Below are 21,660 nucleotides of genomic sequence, written 5' to 3' on the forward strand. Positions count from 1 at the left end.
AAAAGGAAATAGTCAGTCAAGACCAGGAAGCACAGAGAGTCCCATACAGGATAAATCCAAGGAGAAACACGCCAAGACACATATTAATCAAACTATCAAAAATTAAATACAAAGAAAAAATATTAAAAGCAGCAAGGGAAAAACAACAAATAACATACAAGGGAATCCCCATAAGGTTAATAGCTGATCTTTCAGCAGAAACTCTGCAAGCCAGAAGGGAGTGGCAGGACATATTTAAAGGGATGAAAGGGAAAAACCTACAACCAAGATTACCCAGAAAGGATCTCATTCAGATTTGATGGAGAAATTAAAACCTTTACAGACAAGCAAAAACTAAGAGAATTCAGCACCACCAAACTAGCTTTACAACAGATGCTAAAGGAACTTCTCTAGGCAAGAAACACAAGAGAAGGAAAAGACCTACAATAACAAACCCAAAACAATTAAGAAAATGGTAATAGGAACATACATATTGATAATTATCTTAAATGTAAATGGATTAATTGCTCCAACCAAAAGACACAGACTGGCTGAATGGATACAAAAACAAGACTGGCATATATGCTGTCTACAAGAGACCTACTTCAGACCTAGGGACACATACAGACTGAAACTGAGGGGATGGAAAAAGATATTCCATGCAAATGGAAATCAAAAGAAAGCTGGAGTAGCAATTCTCCTATCAGACAAAATAAACTTTAAAGTAAAGACTATTACAAGAGACAAAGAAGGACACTACATAATAATCAAGGGATTGATCCAAGAAGATATAACAATTGTAAATATTTATGAACCCAAAATAGAAGCACCTCAATACATAAGGCAAATGCTAACAGCCATAAAAGGGGAAATCGACAGTAACACAATAATAGTAGGGGACTTTTAACACCCCACTTTCACCAATGGTCAGAGCAACCAAAATGAAAATAAGGAAACACAAGCTGTAAATGATACATTAAACAAATGGACTTAATTGATATTTATAGGACATTCCATCCAAAAACAACAGAATACACTTTCCCCTCAAGTGCTCATGGGACATTCTCCAGGACAGATCATATCTTGGGTCACAAATCAAGCCTTGTTAAACGTAAGAAAATTGAAATTGTATCAAGTATCTTTTCCGACCACAATGCTATGAGACTAGATATCAATTATAGGAAAAAATACAAACATATGGAGGCTAAACAATACACTACTTAATAACCAAGAGATCACTGAAGAAATCAAAGAGAACATCAAAAAATACCTAGAAACAAATGACAATGAAACCACGATGACCCAAAACCTATGGGATGCAGTAAAAGCAGTTCTAAGAGGGAAGTTTAGAGCAATACAATCCTACTTCAAGAAACAAGAAACATCGCAAATAAACCTTACACCTAAAGCAACTAGAGAAAGAAGAACAAAAAAACCCCAAAGTTAGCAGAAGGAAAGAAATCATAAAGATCAGATCAAAACCACAGTGAGATATCCTTTCACAGCTGTATCAATAGCTATCACCAAGAAAACAAGAGTGACAAGTGTTGGTGAAGATGTGGGGAAAAAAGGGAACTCTTGTGCACAGCTGTTGGGACTATAAACAGTTTAGTCACTATGGAGAAGAGTACAGGAATTCCTCAAAAAATTACAAACAGAACTACCACATGATGTAGCAATCTGACTTCTGGGAATATATCCAAAGGAAATGAAAACAGGTTAGTAAAGTGATACGTGCACTACCAAGTTTAATGCAGCATTATTCACAATAACCAATGTACAAAAACAACCTAAGTGTCCACCAATGAGTAAATGTGGTGTGTGTATATATATTCCATTATATATATATGGAAATGGAATACTACTCAGCTACAAGCAAAAAGGAAATCCTACCATTTGCAACAACATGATGGACAGTGAGGATTTATGCTAAGTGAGATAAGTCAGACACAGAAAGACAAATATTACAAATTATCTCTTATACGTGGAATATAAAAAAAAAATTGAACACAAGGAAACAGAATGGAAGGGTGGTTACTAGGGGATCAGAAGTGGGGAAATGGGAGATATACTGTTTAAGGTACACACTTGCAACTAGTATATAAATTAAGATGTGGAGATACAATACACAGTACAATGATTATAGACAACAAAACTGAATCATAAACATGAAACTTACTAAGAGTCTATGTGTTAATTATTCCCATCACTAAAGAAATGATAATTAGGGGATGTGATAGAGGTTTTAGCTAACGCTATAATGGCAATCATACTGAAATATAAATATATAAAATCAATATCCTACACATCTTAAACCTATATAACATTATGTCAGTTATTTCTCAATAAAATGAGTATAATTCAATATTTAACTGATAAGGAAATAATTTATTTACAGATAGACTGTAATGTCACTTTTATTATTCACAAGTGTTAGGTGTTCCCCAGTGGAAAATCAACCAAAGAAATAAAATATTTGCATCACTAGTGTGACTGTCAACACTTAAAATTAAAATTGTACTGTTGACAATGTTTTAAAACATTTCATGTTCAAAAAATTATATAGCAGTAAATAATATATGGGGGAAGATCTTTACAAATGTTAGGCATAAGTCTAAATATGAACTGAAACTCTTCCTAATCACAATTAAAATTATAAAATATGCAGTACGTCATTTATATATTTATATATAATAGTTATATGTGTTATGAGTATGTGTACATGTAAGTTATACATCTGAGATTTAAAAAAACCCTCATTGTATACTTTTATAGCCATAAACAAATCAATCTTGAAATAATAAAAATGACTTGAATGTGATACAAATACTTTGTAGAAAATAGGAAAAAAGTCTTTTGAAAGATTCTCCCTCCAAAAGTAAATTGTAAATAGAGGCAGATACATACACACAGAGCAGTCAATGCTCTCTCAATTTACCAATCCTATTTTATGTCACATTTTGTCATACAACATAGAAACTAGAGCTATAAATATATACTAGAATGTTAGATTTTCAAAAAATAGTTGAAAAGCAACCAATTACTCCACAAAAGAAAAACAAGTCACCTTGCACATAGTTGATGTAGATTCACAGGACTTTATATTGTTTTGTTCATGAAAAAGTCTTGCATGTCTCTATACCCATATCAGCTCAACGGTGAGTTGGCACCTTCTGAAGAGTCAGAAAAATGTTAGAATACCCAATTTCTTCTTGTGGCCCTAGTGCTAGAGACACTAACAAGACAGAGGGAACCAAAACAGGGAGAGTTTTATAAAGGGTATATTAATAAATTGAAGAATTTTCAGACACCCAATTACACATTTTTTTCATATTATTTACTTGTGGGACAACATGTAAATATGTGTAATTGGAGTGCCAGAAGTTAGAGGGAAGAGAAAGTTGAGAGGAAGGGGGGGACAACAATAAGAATAATTTGTGACCTCCCAACAATTAAGTTAAAGAGGCATGTTGTAAACGTCAGAGCAATCATAAAATAAATAAAATGAAGGAATATATCTAATAAGCCAGAAGAGAATATAAGATGGAATAAACATTTTCAATACAAGTAAAGGCAGAAAAAAGGAGGAAAAGGAATAGAACAGAGAGAAACAGAAAACAAATAGCAAAATGAAACATTTAAAATCAACCATATCAGTATTACATTAAATATAAATGAAATAAACAGGAGTTAAAATATAAGAGTTTGTCAGACTAGTTTAAAAAACAAACAAAAAAAGACCAAATTCTATGCTACATGCCTAAAGTATGAAATATCACAAATGTGCATCAAGATGAATGCAGAAACAAATTGCTATAATCATACAATGGAATACTATTAAGCAATAATAATGACTAAACTACTGATAGAGTCAACAACATGGGTAAATTTCAAAACAGCATACTGAGCAAAAGACTCCCCCCCACGCCACACACACACATAAGTGTTTGACGATTCTATTTTTATATAATAATAGACCATTTACAACTACTACTCTACAGTGATAAAAATAAGATACATAGTTTCCTGGAATGTAGGGAGGGCTGAATAAGGGAAGCTATAGAATATTTTACTTCACGATTGGGGTGATATTTAAACAGATGTACCTCAAAGTGAGAGAATTCATTGAAGCTTATGTCAATCATAATTTAATAAAATTCAGAAGGAGTATTAAATTAGAAGTAAAATTAGTATTAAATTAGAATAAAAATATTATATCCAGAAATGTTAGTGTTAACATGTTAAAAGATGCTTAACAACACTTTAATTTATGGTATGTAAGCTTAAAATTATAATTAACAACAATGTGAAGACTAATTAGTAATTAATGTTCTATAAAAAATTATTTATACACACAAACACATACATATACATACACACTCACATACATACACACACATATCTAAACACACACGTAAAATAATTACCAATTGAAGCTGAGTACATTTGTTTCATGTGCGTTTCAATGACATAAGGATCCCGAGAGCTGTAACTTCCCAACTCAGGGTAAAAGCTGGAGCCAATGTCATCTGGGGGGTTGTGTTTCCCTTGTGGATATTTCTTGGCTATTCTAAGGTCCCAATGCGAGAGGATTGGATGGTTCCAATGTATATATTTACCATCAAATTGTGGATTTCCGTACCAGCTGTAATAAAATACATGTAAAAAATAATTCCGAGGTGGCAGTTCTTCTGGGTAAGGTTCAGAGGCTTTGGAAGGTTTCATAGTGATTTCAACACTTTTTAAATTCTTGACGTTTGTTTCACTGTCGATTCTGTCACTCTTTTGGGAATCAAAAGTTTTTACCAAATGAGGAGTTTGTTGCCGAATTTCTGGAAGAAGGTCAAGTCCAAAAGGATCTCCAAAAGCAGCTTTATGTGGTCTCAGCATTTTTAAACCCATCATCAGAGAGAAAATAAATAGAATAAAAAGTGACAAAGTGATGCAAGTCCTTCTTCGAAACTTTGCCATGATGTCATACTTTAAATTCCAAAATGGTAAATGTTTAGCTGTAATTTATTGAAAACCGGTAATTAATAAGTGGCATTAACAATATTTTCCAATATATTCAAAAGGAAAACTAAACTCCATAAAGTGTTACACTGCAAAATTTTAAAGTGCATTATGACATTAACTATATAATCAAATCTTTATACAAAAGAATCTACGTATGGCTAGACTGAACAGCAGCATGTATTCAGAAATATCACAATTGCATTTTTGTCAGACAAAGATTTTAAGAATTTAAGAAAATGAATATATTCTTCATCATTTGGACAGATTTTACATATACTGACTATAGAAAGGAAACACTCCATATAGAGAGACTAAAATTTTCTAAATATAAAATGAAGAGTTCATATTTAAAAAGGAAATATTTGAGTATATTAAAGACCTAGTCATTAAACGGAATTTCAAAAACTTATTCTTTGACTACCTCACTTCTAATGACCTGTTCTTCCACCGCATTTCACCAACTCAGGTGTCATACTCATAATCTTGATCTCGTCATTTTCAATCAAAACCATTATTTCATTTTTTTCCATTTTCTACACATACCCTTCCATGCTTTGAGCCTCTCTACTTCAGTACTCCCACGCAGTCAATTCCTTTACCTTTTTGAGATGTCTAATCCACTGATTCTACCACTTTTTCACTATCACTTTTTTTTTTTGTTTGTTTTGTTTTGTTTTTGCGGTATGCTGGCCTCTCACTGCTGTGGCCTCTCCCGTTGCGGAGCACAGGCTCCGGACGAGCAGGCTCAGGGGCCATGGCTCACGGGCCCAGCCGCTCCGCGGCATGTGGGATCCTCCTGGACCGGGGCAAGAACCCGTGTCCCCTGCATCGGCAGGCAGATTCCCAACCACTGTGCCACCGGGGAAGCCCAGTACCACTTTTTTTCTTCATGTTTTGTCTCTAGTGAAGCAGTTTATAGGCCATAGTTCAGCAATGAAATTCCTCATTTGCAAAACAGTAGGCCCTCCGTATCCACAGGTTGTTTGAATCCACAGATGAGGAACCCACAGATACAGAGGGCAAACTGTACTATGCCACTTTACATAAGGAATTTGAGCATCCACAGATTTTGGTATCCACGTGGGTCCTGGAACCAATCCCAGCCCCCTCACGGATACTAAAGGACAACTGTACCCTTAACTTCCTTTACTTCTCTCCTTCCTTAATACTTATCTGGTAGAACCTCAAATAAATGATGCCTGGCTTGACCTTGATCCAGAATTACATAATGATATTGGAGAAAAACACACGCCATGTTGACTTTTCACTCTGAATTTATGACCATAAATTTCGGACATTCAAGATGGCTTAACAGGCCTATTACTATACCCCAGTACTTTCACTTTTCTAACCTCAAAAGAATTATTTCATTCCTTCTCATTTTTCATCAAACGTGCTACTAAATCACCAATTTCCTTTATTCTCTTCAGATAGACATGTCCTATACTTTGTAGAGAAAACAGAATCAATCACATAAGAAATCCTTTATCTTCCTATTAAGAAATTAACCTAGTAACATCTACTGTTTTATGTCAGCAAATATTTCCAATTTTAACTTTAGTATTGTTTCACTGCTTTGCTTTCCTTCTTCAAAAAGTGCTATTACTTTTATTGAACCTTTGCTGAATTTTTACAACTGCACCTTCTCTTTTTCACCTCTTTCTTCATTTAATTTTGATTTTTAAGTGTCTTCTTACCCTCTATTTCTCATATGGCATTATCTGTTATGTTTGTCTTCTAGTCTTCAGATAGGAATATGAATTTTGTCGATTTTAATTATCTTAATATTCTCTCATTTCTGAGTTTTCATAATTGTAATTTACTTGTTCATTCGTATCTCACATAATTACTTTGTTTACTTGTATTTAAATATTAAGTTACAGTTGTTATATATTTATGAACATGGTTCTCTGGCATGCTTCAAGTATTTACAAGTTTAACTTTTTTGCCCATAATGACTTTGCATGGAATTTGACTCAAATTATTTTTTTTCTTGCTAAATATTACATGAAATAATTTTCCTTAATGTTTGAAATGAATGTTCAATCATGATAGTTTTTCTAGCTTCACAACTCCAGCAATCATTCTTCTGTTGTTTTTGTGAAGTTTTAATATGGCCTTGAATTTTTTTCTCAGATCAGTTGGGGTTTACTCCATTCCCACATTTACCTGGAATTTTGTATTTCTCTCACTTTTATTTTGTTCCTACCCTGCACAATTTGAAAGTTATTTCCAGAAGTTCCTCTTCAATATGAGGCTTTGTCCTGAAAATGAGCTTCAGCTACTTAGATTTATTTTAAAATTTTATAAATAAATAAATTTATATCTTTTTGTTATTGATTTCTAGTGTGAGTTAACTGAAAACCTTTCCAGTGTGATTTCAACCCTTTGAAATATGTTGAGACTTGCTTTAAGGCTCAACCTATGAACAATTTTGTTAAGTATCCCATATGCACCAGAAAGGAATATATATTAGGCAGCTAGTGGTTATTGAGTTCTACTTATGTCTACCAAACCAAATACACTAAGCATGTGCGTTGTATTTTTCATATTCTCACTCATCTTTCTTCTACTTGTGTTAAAAATCCCCCACTATCATTATGCCACGTCTATAACTGCTTACATTATATAATTGTCACTGATGTTATTATGTGGAGACAAATTTAGGAGTTATATTTTCCTGAAGTATTAAATCTTGTTTTATAATGAAATGTTCCTTCCCTTCTCTACTGATGGGTTTTGACTTAAATTCCACCCTAATATTAATATAGCTATAACATATTTTATTGGGTTCATGTTGGCACAAAATACATTTTTATCACCTGTCACCTTAAATGACTAGTTTTTTTTTTAAATATGACATTGCTTTATTGTTGGTTTTAATCTAATCTGATAGTCTCTGTCCAATAATTATAGTATTCAGCACATTTACAATTCTACAAATATGGATACTATAGCTTTAAATCTACTTCCTACTTTTATCCTTAAATCTACCCTTACCCTTCTACTTGCTTTCCTTTTGGATTCCTTCTTACTGGCCCTAATTTCTCTCTTACCTTCTTTTTTTTTTTTTTGTGGTACGCGGGCCTCTCACCGCCGTGCCTCTCCCGTTGCGGAGCACAGGCTCCAGACATGCAGGCCCAGCGGCCATGGCCCACAGGCCCAGCCGCTCCGTGGCACGCAGGATCCTCCCGGACCGGGGCACGAACTCGCGTCCCCTGCATCGGCAGGCGGACTCTCAACCACTGCACCACCAGGGAAGCCCTCTTATCCTCTTTTTAATTGTTTCATTCTTCGCTATTTCCTTGCTAATCATACAATCTCTTTGCTATTAATTTAGTTATCTTAGTGATTACAAGCATGTACTCTCACTTGTCAAAATCCAGTATGAATTAGAACTTTACCATTTCTTAAACAATGAAAGCACTCTTAGAAGATTTTGTTTCTTTATCCCTGCCCCAACTTTTGGCTCCTATTTTGGTATATTTTATTTTTCTACATATACCTTATACCCCCCCAGATATTATATTGTTCTGTACAGTCAATGTTCATTATATTCACCCTTTCCTTTGTTCTTCACTTGCTCCATATTTCCATTTAAAATAATCTCCCTTAGGATGAAGAAATAATTCCCTTTAATAGGGTCTTTGGTGTTGGTCTGCTGATACTCTTTTCATATTACTTTGTTTGAAAGTATCTTTATTTTGCCTTCACTTGGACTTTTTATGTATACACTTCTATATTCGTAATTATTTTCTTTCAGCACCACCCTTATCTTGTCTTTGATTGTTTATGATGAAAATCCAACTATTATTTTTTCTCTTTATTCCTTTAAGGATAATGTATTTTCTTTTTCTCTGGTTGCTTTTAATATTTTTTCTCTTCATATTTGGTTTTCAGCTGTTTTCCTATGGAATATATAGTACTACGGTTCTCTTAACTTTTATTTTGCTTGAGGTTCAAAGTGCCTCTTCAATCTCTGGGTTGGTATCTTTCCTTAGTTTTGTAAAACTCTTGAACATTATCTCTTCAAATACTGCTTTTGCTCAATTATTGCTCTCTTGCTCTCTCATCTCTCATTATGGAATACATTACACACATCAGAATTTTATGTCCCATGTGTTTCTTCAATATTTTTTAAAATTTTCCTCCTTTTGTCTCTCCATGGTTGTCTGAATATTTACTTCTGAACTATTTTCAGTTTCCTGATTCTCTCCAGCAGTGATTAATTTCAGTTATAATTTTAGTTATAGAATTTCCATTTGACTCTTCTTAGAGATATCAGTTCTCTGCTAAAATTTTCCATCTTCTTTTTTAACTCCTTGAATTTTTTAATCCCATTTATTTAAAGTCCACCTCTAATAACCTGAATCTGAAATCTTAGGATTCTGTTTCTATTGCCTGTTTGGTTTTTTCCTCTTAATATCTGTACAGTAACTCTTTTTTTTATAGGCTAATTTTTTTACTGAATTCCAGACATCATATATGAAAATTTTCAGAGACAATGTGAGGCTCTATATATTATTTTCCTTCTGAGAAAGCTTATTTTTGCTTCTTGAAGACTTCTAGGGTAGAGGAAGATTATCTTAATATAATCAGAGATTGAAATCTTCAAAACTAGGTATAAGTCCTTCCAAAGATTTGGTGTATTTCTGATTCATCTTTACTCCTTTATACTCATGGGTTCTGATATCAAAGTCACAGGTATTTATCAAGATCCCTCCTCTAGGATGGGCTTTGGAAGGGCCCTGAATTCCAATTTTGGTCCCCAAAGAGCCATGAAACTACCAAAAGCTCTATTCATTTTCTCAGCTGCCACTTTCTACTTAATTCTCAGCTTCTCTGCAGCTACTTTTGAATCAGAGGTTTTAAATAACCCCCCCTATTTCCTACCCTAATCTCCCAAAGAAAAATTAAGTTTTAGGGCTAGAATCATTCAAATACTTATATAATCCCACCTGAATTCCCTTATATCCTTAGTATAGTGAAAGGCTTTCTATACCTATGACTCAAAATTCAGATGCAATAAATAAAAAACAGATTAATTTAACTACATTAATTTTTAAATATATATATCAAAAGCACTATAAAATAAAGTGAAAGGACAACTGACAAACTGAATGAAAATATCTGCCAAATCTTCTGTGTCACTCAAAACTAGAAAAATGTAAATTAAAACCTCACAAAGGTATCATTTCTTATCTATGAGATTGGCAAAAAATAAAAAGTATGAAACTACATCCTGTTGGCAAGACAGTGAGAAGCACTCCTATGCATTGCTAATGAATGCAAATTTGTACAACATTTTTTGGGAATTGGCAATATCTAAAAAAATCACACATCCATTTTCCTTTTGACTCAGCAATCCTACTTCATGGAATTTACCTTGAAAATACACAACCAATAGTAAGTACATAAGTTCATATACAGCATTGTTTGTAATTGTAAAATGTTGAGTATTCAGAAAAAAATGAGGAAGAGCTCTTTGAGATGACGGAAAGTGTTTTTCTGGATATACTGGCTAAATGAAAAAAGCAAAATGCAAGTAAGAAAAAATACATTTTCTCAAGTGAGCAAAATAAACATAGAAAAACAAGATTCTAATAAGGTTGATTATCTACAGAGTTAGAAACTGGGTGGAAAATAAGCGGAGATGAAAATGGGGTAGAAGGGTGGGGAATGGACGTAACTCTTCTCAGAGTATAACATTTTATGCAGTTTTGTCTTTTTGAGCCACATTATATTTCACATATTCAAAACAAACAAAAAATATTTAATGTTAAACTCCAGTTAGTAAGTGGGTTATTTTTTGCTATGAAACAGATTAGCAATTCTTAAAATACTTAACGTATATTGTAAAAATAAGCAATATATGCTGTGAAATGGGGCCCAGGTTTTTCACTGACAAAAAAAAAAGTGAGTTACAAATGTAGGAAGTGGGAGGCTAAAACAAAACTTGTGTTGTCAGATTGCAATTGGCAGTATCAGTATGGATGTATGGCTTTTAAAAGATTAATAAATAGGAGTATGTGTGTGGGTAGGTGGGTGTGTACACATATAAATACATGCAATCTATTTCCTAGCTCTGTCCACTGAGAGAGTATAGAACCAAAGAAATCCTGGCAGCAATAAACACATCTGATGACGAGACTGAATTGTATGTAGCCCTGTCTACTTGATAGAACCAGGTTGATTCCAAGAACGTGGCCGAGAAAGTACAAGATGAGCTTGGGACATCTTGCCAGAAAATCAGGAAGTAGTCAAAAACTGTAGAGACATGTCCATAGGACACAGGAGTCAGCTTGAAGGGGCAACTACTGACTAAATCTGGGACAGTTTCAGCATCAAAATAATGACGAAGAATAATAAATTATAGACATTAAAATAAGAATTCATGAATCTATACTGACATTTTTAAAATGTAAAAATAAATAAATGGAATAAAGAAGACATTTTAGAATACCAACTAATAAATTTAGATGGAATAATGGAATTGGACTATCACTATTTGGCTACTACCATAACTGTATCAAGGAAGAATCATTAATGGATATTAAATGAGGGGTTAAAAGAAGCAGGGTTTATGAGAAACAGGATATCTATATATTGGCAAAGCATCTCCCCCCCAAAAGATATCCAATTAACTACAAAGAGAGACATAGTAACTTAACAGTGCAGAACCTAGCAGACACCACCTTAAACAAGTGATCAAAATTAACTTCAGCAGTTAATTTTGAATAAGTAGATATATTGAGTCTACAGAGTGGATGCTCTAAGAAGAACATAGAATCACTGTTGTGGTATTTCTGTTAGTATTAATACAGATCTAATCACAAAGATACATCAGACAACATATTAAGATACTCACATACACAGATATGTACCTACATATATATATGTATACATATATGCATATATATGCATATGTACACATATTACATATAATATGTATGTAAAATTATATACAATGTAATATATGAGTGTGTATGTGTGTGTGTAATGATAAAGCAAATGTGGCAAAATATTACCACTTGGTGAAGCTGCAGGAAAAATATACAGGGATTGTCGAGTTGTTTGTATTACTTTTGAATCTTTAAGTCTAAAATTATTTGAAAATGGAAAAGAAAAAAAAAAGACTATCACCAGCAAACTGGAGGACATGAACTCTTAACATAATACCTGCTTATTTCGGGGAAGGACCAACTCATACAGTCCTTAAGCTTTGCACTGCAGGACTCCAGGGAGTGATATTCCTATGTATGGAATGTGACAGCGTTGTGCATAGGAATAAAGGATGAGATAACTATTTTGACCTGCTTCTATGATTTGCTGTCCTAAAATTTCCAAGTTGTCAAGATAAAAACAAATCCTTCCTTTTACTTAAAGAAGGTAAGAATTTTGACAAGCCATTAAGTAGAAAAAAAATTATGGATATAATATAATCTCAACTACAGAGAGGAAGGAAGTGTACTTAAACATGTATAATGATTACCTCTGGGTAATCATTTACTCAGTGATATTTTCTTATGCTGTCTTCTAAAATTAGAACATAATATTTCATAAGGAAGAAAAGTTTGTTTGGAGTAGGTATTTTATGAGGAAATAATCAATGGTAATGAATACTGACAAATCATAGAGAATGGGAGGAATGACTACTAGATTCAGAAATTAGTAAGACATTGATTTTTGAAATGTTGATCAGCTGAATGGGTGAAATGCATGGAAGAGTCAGGATACATAATGGAAAGAATATTGATTTTGAAATCTGAAGATCTAAGTTCAAATCAGCTTTGTTGACCTAATTGTGTGACCCTGAGTTTTTTTAATCATCTTAAAAGAAAAAAATTAACTGTTCTGTTTTCTGACAAAGTTGTTCTGTAAATCATGCAAGGTAACGTATGTGAAATAAAATGTAAAAGGGTAATGTTTTAATCAAATGTAAATACTGATCGGATTTTAAAAAAAGCAAAGTGAAGAAATATATGAAACAAATAGTTCTGAGACATTTTTCTATTTGTTAGATTCATTTCTCAGAGCTACGGATGAACACAAAACACAAAATATCTATTTATAAAAGCCGCATTTCCCCCCCCTTTTGCCTCTAAATCTAATTTCTCTTTTCTTTTTATTTAATTCATTCATTTAAAATGTTTATCACATCATTGTAGGTGATCCACTGGCTCTACCCCAACCTCCTGATCTCAGTGAACAATAAGGCATCTCAACCTAAATAAAGGCAGCAAACCACTGTGATTAAAAGCATGGGCTCTGCAGTTCAAATGCCTGGGTTCAAATTCTAGCTGTGCCTTTTTTTAGTCATTTCACCTATACAAGTGGCTTGATCTTTTCCCCGCTTCTTTTCTCATCTTCACGAGTTATTACCTCACTCAGAGGATTTTTGTGAAGATGAAATAAGTTAACGTTATAAAACCCTTAGAATCATTTCTGGCTTAGTGTAACACTGAATAAATATGAACAATTATTTATTCTCATGACGATTATTATTAAAGATGGGTGTCTGGCAAGCAATCAATAACCAACACATAGTTTACTCTCTCTAAATACCTATTCTCCATATAGCTAACTTCTGAAATACTACTCTAATCCTTCAAGACAAGGCTGAACTGTTGCCTCTTCCTGATACCTCTCCCAATGATTCCAGGGTGAAAAGTACTCACTTTCCCATACAGTCTATTACACCATTACCTACTTTTTAAATTGGCTTTTTTAATGTATTGCTTCATGCTATTTAATGTATTATACCCCCTACTAGATTGTTCCATAAGGTCCAGAAATAGAGTCCTTACCTTTACACTCTAGTAGAACCCAATATGTCTTACATTTAGTCAGTGGCCATTAAGTGTTCAGCTTAAAGAATTTAATTTCTGGCCCTTTTGTTTTTGACATTGGTATTTATTTGGGCAGTATGTGTATAAACAGATTCTACTGACTATACATATAGTTAACATGTTCAGTCTATACTAAACATATTATATAGGAAGAATCATAGATAGATAGATCTAATAATTTCAAAAATCCATTTTAATAAAAATTATCATGTCCAACTTAGCAAAACGATGAAACTTGAGATGCCTAGCAAGTCTAATGATTTTTAGTAGAAAAGGAGTGGTAGAACTACTTATTTGGTTTCAACAAAAGAAAGAAGTTTCAGAAGTCACCTCAGAGAAAAAAATCCAAGTTAATTGCAGATGTAAAGGTTCCCAAAGTAGTAATGTACTCAATACTCAAGGTACTGGGTAATGAAAATCTAGTATCTTCAAAGGCAGTTTACATGACATAATAATACATAGAAATAATACGTTCTTTTGAAACTCGATGGCTTCTATTTTTGGGTTTGGTGATTTGGAGGTCTTTTCATCTTTTAAATGATTGTTTTTGACTTGGAGGTCTAGTGAGATATAAGAGATTCAGAATTAGTGTGATATCAATTATGATTTCGAAAAGGATTAGCTCCTACCCTGTTACTCAGAAAAGCCAAAAAGATTTCACTTTTTAATTATTTATTATTATACAGATTTCTGGTTGCTTTTTTCTTTTTCTAGCTGTTTCCTAATATTATTTTCTAAGAAGCCATTGTAGAAAAATATAACTAACACTAGAAGACACACCTGGAACTTTCAAAATCCATTTCTGTACCACGAGTCCCTTGCTTAGGTCGGTTTTAATGTAAACACTTGTACCCTTTCGTTAACAGAAATTCAGTTAAGCGTAATCTCATCTTTCCATTTTAATCTTCCCAACAACCTATGATGTAGAACTTCTTTTAAATACCATTTTACAGATGACTGAACTAAGGTACAAAGCATTTGGTAACTTTTTCCAAGTCTCTGGGCTAACAAATGGCTAAGTAACCTGTCTGAGTTTAAGCAACTAGCAAGGAGCTGAGAAGTATGGCTCTAGAATTCAAGCTCTTGTCCTCATCTTATTCCACCTTCCTACAACATTTTAGACAAATCAAGTTTAGAGAATACAACACCATAAATTTTGTGACAGATGAAAACTGCTGACATGTGGTCATGTTTTCATTTAAAGATTATGGATTTAGAAAACAACGATTATCTGTTACTCATAAACTGTAGTCCAAATTTAATCTGAAGAAAGCTTATTATCTTATCATACACTTACTATTCATTGTGTGACTAAAAGCCAGCAGCTCTGGTAATGTTTTATGCATAAAGCCTGAAAATCCACAAGATTCACTACACAACACTATTTTTTCATGATTTACATATAGCTCAACATGAAGGGAGTAACGCATTGTCATGAAAACGATGTGCAAACAACGTAACTTGATATTACCAATACCTAGATTTTATTTTGTATTTTTCTTTCAAACTATTGTCTAAATACTTTACCATAATCAAACCATTCCAGTCCAATTTGCCTTTTTTTAAGGTCATATAATTAATATTTTCCTCCCTTGTTTTATTTACTTTTTTAAGCACTTCCGCATTTTCCCTTAACTCTCATCCGCAGGGTCTTGCAACACTGAAGCGAAAACAAACTATCCTAACTGACTAAATTTCAATTTGCTCCTTTCGAAAATGGGAAAAGATACTATTCCAGCAGAGTTGCACCCTGCGATTTAGCAAACGAGAACAGTCTAAGATGATAGTGCCAAACGTGTGAACAGGTGAACGAAAAACCCATTTCTGCCTCGGCCTCCCCCCCCCCCCTCGCTCTCCTCTCCGGACGGCCGGGCAGCTGGAGACCGGAGCCCGCCACCTTCCTGCTATAGCCCAAGCCCGGTAGGCCTCGACCTTCCCACTTGCCCGCAAGGCTCAAGGCCGAGTTTGGGAACAAAAGGACACGGCTCTGAAAGGCTTCCGTCACTCCCGAAATACCCAGCTTGCTGGGGAGGGAAGGGAAAACCGAGGCGACAGGACGTTCCGCTCCAAAGAAGTGGCAGAGACGACGCCAGCAGGGTCGAGATAAAGTAGTAATACAGAAGGCAATAAAACTAACCCAGACAAAGTAAGGGGTAAGAGTGACAGAGTAGGGTGTCCCAAGGTCCCACAGCTCGCAGCTTGAAGCCCCCAGCCGCCAGCCGGAGGGGCGCAAGGTCAAAGGCCGTCTGCAGGCGAGCAGATTGGCTGGCGGGTGAGCGCGCAGGCGCTGGGGGGTGGCCCTGGTACCGGCCAAAACCTCATCTGCAGGGCCCAGAATCCTCCAGCCACTCACCAGGGTCTAGGAATTCAGCCACCAGTAGAGACTCGGCCGCCCGAGACGTTGAAGCTGGGAGTACAGAGAGCCCACAGCGGCCCTGCTGCGAGCCCGAGCAGCCCTGCCTCCCGAAGAGCGCTCGCAGAGCTTTCCGGGAGCCCCGAGGGGCGGGGCCGGGATGGGGCGGGGCTCACTGAGTGGGCGGGTCTCTGGTTTCCAGGCAGAAACCCCTGGGGTCTGTGAGGGACTGGAAGGGGTGTGGGTGAGAGAAGGGAGAGCATTTTCTGGGCGTCTCGTACGAGTGGAGAAAAGGCGCAGAGTAGAGTTGGGCTGGACTCGCATACTCTTTTCCCAACTAGAGATGACTCATTCCTCTGTTGAAAACTGGTTTTCTAAGGTTCTGCTGGGAAGCTTTCACTAATAAAGGACAGCTGTATTTGATGTGAGGGGTCCAAAAGTTGCTTTTAACTGGAGGACACTGGCTGTTTTCAAATTTTTTAAATTAAGGAACCGCTTGCCCTTTAAAAAAAAAAATGAAACTTTACTTGAAAGCTAAAAAGTAAACATGACATTTTTAATTTGCAAACATATTTATAAAATCACGTTTGTGTTGGAATACTTATAGAAATAATTGAGAACAATGAGGCAGCTGCGAAGAGCAAGAACCTTTGAAATAGGGGTTACAGCTGAAGGTTATTCACCTTACATCAGCCTCAGAAGCCAAGAGAATTCTCTATTTTGTTTGGTTACATAGTAACAAGGAAATTCCCACAGCCTAGAAGTTGCTAATGCGAACGATTTTGTAAGGGCTCTCCTTAAAATCTCACTGGATCTTTTAAACAAATTTTAATTGTGAAATATACATATGTGAATGTATCCCATATGTGCACATTTTAAAGAATAATAAAAGGAATACCCAGGTACCCACTACATACCTGAAGATTCAGAAAAGTACCAGCATTTTTGAAGCCTTTTAAGAGGCCTCTTTAAAAGTATCTCTTTCCCTCCCAGCCAGACATAATTATTATTTTAAGTTTTATATTACTCCTTTACTTGCTTTTTTGAAAAGTTATATATGTATAAGTCCCTAAAAATATAGCTATCCTGGTGGTGTATTTTTATGTAAGTTATACTACATCTTTTCCTCTAACTTCTTTTTTCACTGCACATTCAGGTTTTGAGATTCAGCCACACACAAATCCATTTCACATGGACTAGGCTGGCACATCACTATCCATAACACCCACGCTATTGTTAGATTTTAAAACTTTTGCCTGGTGGTAGCATCTGATTGATCTTTTAATTTGCATTTTCCCCCTTGCTAATAGGATTGTGCATCTTTATATGCTTAGTGGCTATTTGGGTTTCTGTGAAATGCCTGTTCTCAATTTTGGCTCATTTTGTTGGCTTGATTGTTTTTGAAAATTAACTTGTTGATAATCTTTATATATTTGTAAAGCTTAAGTACTTCCCTCTTGTCAGTTATACGTGTTACGAATAGCTTCTCTTAGCTTGTGGATTGTCTTTCAACTTTTTACGGTATCTTTTGTTGACCAAAAGCTGTATATTTTAAGGTACTGCTAGTTGAATTTAACAATTTTTTAGATTATAATTTTGTGCTTTTTGCTTTCTTGTTTACAAGGGTCTTCCCAACCAGAGGCCATAAGCTCTTCTCTTTTATTTTCTTCTAAAAGTTTTAACGCTTAATTACAAAATATTTTAAACACAGAAAAGTACAGATAACTTAATGAACGACCATGCACTCAACTCTATGTATCCAAACATTTTGCGAGCCCCTCTTCCTTACGTTTCTTCTCTAAAATTTCCTAAGCTATTCTTGTCTCTTTACTTTTTCATATAAACTTTAAGATGAGTCAGCCAAGATCCATAAAAATCCCTACTTGGATTTAATTGGAATGGAATTGGCAGAGGTCTACTGAGGTTCAATGTATATACTGACTGAATTGTGTCCCCAGACTTTCCCAGACTTACTGGTTTAGACAGGCTAGTGAGTGGTGGTTCTGCCTAGTGCTTTCCATCCTTGTTCACATTTTGTCAAACAGAGAAAATCATATTTTCATGAAACATTGAGGCAAACAGCCTACTCGCAGTGAACATGGTGGATCTGCGACTCTGACTATCCCAGACCCTATGTGGTAAATCCTAGGGTCCAAAAGAGTGATATATTGGCATACCTGTAACACATTAATGGCACCCTAGATGAGAAGCTCTTCCCTAGCTAATTAATTTCAATTCACCACAACACACCACTATATAGAGTCTTCAGGAAACTGGGGCTCCTGCAGTAATGCTGGGAGATGACTGAAAACCACAGTGTATGCCACTGTGGCTTGTGGACAGATTGGGAAACCACACATTTGTGGCATCCATCTATGAGTGAGGACTAGGTTTGGACAATCTCATCAGTGCTCTATATAAGCAAGCCCCTGTTTGTCTTCCATGCACTAGTGTTATTTCCCAGCTCTGCATCATGCAGTTTTGTTTCATAACTTAGTGCATGTCTTTGTAGTTCTTTTCTTCTCTTGCAGTAATAGGGGATTTGGAAAAAGGTGAGCTATCAGTGTCCTTTTGGTCATGAGAGATACATTTTGTCATGTTCCTTTTCTGATTGGCTAGTGAGTTTATACCACTTCAGGCTTTAAGCTCCCTATTCTATTTGATTACAGTTTCAAGAGGAATATTAGAATCGTAGCAGTAGAATTTTAATGCAGGCCTGTGTATTCCAGGAAGAAGGGTTTTCTGAGAGTCCAAGTTGATAACGCGCCTAGGGACAGCTGAGTCAAGTGGTAACTAGCAAGGCAGATTTTGGTAGCACCAGCCTTTCTGTTATCATATATGGATTTTCAACCCCCTCTTTTCTGTATTATATTTTTTCACAGTAAACTTATAAATTTATAATAACTAGCAAATAGGTATGTGTTCTTAAAATAGAGAATACAACCCTCAGGACCCACACTCCCTTACTTTCATTCTTCTAGGATTCTATGAGATTGGAAACATTACTCAATTTCTATTTCTATCAATTTTTAAAACTGATAAATGGGTGACAATAATTTTCCCTAGAGAGAGAGAGTTATCTAAATAGTCAAATTAAAAGCTGAAAGGAGTTTATGTCCTGAAGTTCCCTACTGCACTGGAAAAGACTAGTGTCTCCTTGACAACATAGATTTTGCCATTTTTATCTTTATGTGTCCGGAGCCAACAAAAATGTTGTCATGTAACCAGAATTCAACAAACAATTTTTGGGGGTGATAATAGAGTGAAAAATTAGGTTACTTAGTCGTTACTATTTAACCCTACTTCCCAATATGTTTGTTCTAGTCCCCAAACTGTCCTACTGTCTGTCTCCTTAATACAGTTGCCCCTCAGTATCTGCAGGGGATTCATTGGTTCCAGAACCAACATCCCACACTAAGATCTGTGGAGGCTCAAGAACCTTATATAAAATGGCATACTATTTGCATATAACCCAGGAACATCCTCCCTTATACTTTAAATCATGTCTAGATTATTTATAATACCTAATTCAATGTAAACACTATATAAATAGTTGTAAATACAATGTAAGTGCTATCTAAATAGTTGTTGGAGTGCAGCAAATTCAAGTTTTGCTTTTTGGAACTTTCTGGAATTTTAATTATTTTAAAATAATTTTCAACCTGAGTTTGAATTTGCAGATGTGGAACCTGCAGATACAGAGGGCCAGCTGTATTTCAAGTCTTTTTTTCCCCTCCAGTCTTGGAGGTTTTATTAGAGTCTCCGAGGCAATCATGCCATTCTCTCTCCACTCACCTGAGATGTCTTCTCAGTTCCTGTCCACATCCTCTCCACTCCCATCAGTCAGAGTTCTTTTTTGCAGGGAATAGAAACTGAATCTGGCAGCTAAAACACAGACAGGCTTTATGTGAAAAGCTACAGAGTACAGCATGAAGGTGAAGGCTAGTCCTTTAGGCAATGGCAATGGATAGGAACCCAGAAGGGCTGGGAGCTGGGAGCACAGCTTCATACAACAGCACAGATTAGGACACTGATACTTTCAGGGATGTACTGAACCCTCAAAGTTGTTGATATCACCATGAATAATTTCTCAATTCTGCCTGCATTATTTGTCTCATTTCTTCAAGATTCAAGTTTTGGGCTGGAATAATCTGCTTAGCTACGCCCAGTTTATATGTCTGTAGCTCCTTAGCTTCCCCAGGTGATGCTATTAGAAGGTGGGGCCATGAGAGCAGAGGTCTCATGAATGGGATTAGTGCCTTCATAAAAGAGGCTTCAGAGAGATCACTTGCCCATTTCTGCCATATGAGGATAAAACTAGAAGTCTACGACCCAGAAGAGGATCCTCACCTCTCCATACTGGCACCTTAATCTTGGACTTCCAGCCTCCAGAACTGTGAAAAATAAATGATGTTTATAAGCCGTCTGATCTATGGTATTTGGTTATAGCATCCCTGGACAAACTAAGACAGCAACTAGACTGGCCAAATGTCTTGACAAAGGCTCTTTTCATTCTCTGATTCAAGCACTTGCCCGGATCACGGCACTCCTGCGTGATGGAGACGGGAGAGAGCTCCAGTGTCATACCTTCCCATACAGAAGTGGCAGGATGTTCACCTCTGGTTGACTGGTGCTGCTAGATGTAAATGCACCAGTGACTGGGTATGGGCCATCTCTCATGAGGGACACCCTTTTCCTTTCACAGGCATGGTGGCAGTTGAGACAGATGCATGCCTTTAGTTGAAAGCTGGGCCAGCAGGGATATGCGACACTTCCTGAGTGGGGAAACTACTTCACAGGTCGATTGAGAGCCTCTTGGTGTTTTGAGGGAAGGAAGTGTCATGTATTGTGATAGTGTGTTAGTTTCATACCCTAATCAGCCAAACTGAAAATTTTACACCACTTAAACCCAAGCTTTACAGATTCATTTCCTAAGGCATTAGTGTTTGAGTTTCTTCCTTTCCAGGATGCTTTAGGTTCCTTAACCAAATTGACCCAACCTTTCTTCTGCCATAACACCACCCTCTCCTGGCATAAAAAAGGAACAGTTTGCAAAGTCACTGGAAAAAAAAAAAAAAATGTTGCTATTTCCTAAGATAGAGGAGCCCACTCATCCTCTGTTTATATATGAGAGTCCACAAGTAATTCTTCTCAACAGTATCTGCCATAAGGTGATCCTTCTGTGCCTGCTTATTCTAAGTAGCTGGGGATTTTCTGTGCCTGCTTATTATAAGAAGTAGCTGGCAATTTGTCTTAAAAGAAAAGAAGAAAAGACATGCATTTATTCTCTGATAAAAAATTTTTCTGTTAGAGAACCCAATTAAAAAGCAGGTCTGTGCCTTGTACATCTTTTCTTCCTTCCATCATATCAAGCTCCATGAGTGGAGGTACAGAGATGTCTGACTCACAGCTGTGTCTCCTACATGCAACACATAGTAGGTGCTTGTAGTAGGATGAATAATG

At 35.7% G+C, this 21,660-nt stretch overlaps 1 protein-coding gene across 3 annotated transcripts in view; it reads right to left on the bottom strand.

Annotated features, from left to right (window-relative positions):
• Positions 1-16,303, bottom strand: part of MANEA (mannosidase endo-alpha) — an 82,187-nt gene extending 65,884 nt beyond the window's left edge. Inside the window, exons 1-2 of one of the 3 annotated variants that reach the window (XM_060030220.1) lie at positions 16,198-16,303; positions 4,407-4,624 (exon numbers count right to left, since the gene is read on the bottom strand). In XM_060030220.1, the coding sequence (XP_059886203.1) occupies positions 4,407-4,434 (28 nt within the window). In that variant the 5' untranslated portion in view covers positions 4,435-4,624; positions 16,198-16,303. Of the gene's footprint in view, positions 1-4,406; positions 4,989-16,197 lie in introns of all 3 variants that reach the window. The other 2 variants (XM_060030218.1, XM_060030219.2) reach the window with 2 other exon arrangements.
• Between the last annotated feature and the right edge of the window lie 5,357 nt (positions 16,304-21,660).

The sequence above is a fragment of the Delphinus delphis genome, chromosome 14 (genome assembly GCF_949987515.2).
Source record: "Delphinus delphis chromosome 14, mDelDel1.2, whole genome shotgun sequence".
NCBI lineage: Eukaryota > Metazoa > Chordata > Mammalia > Artiodactyla > Delphinidae > Delphinus > Delphinus delphis.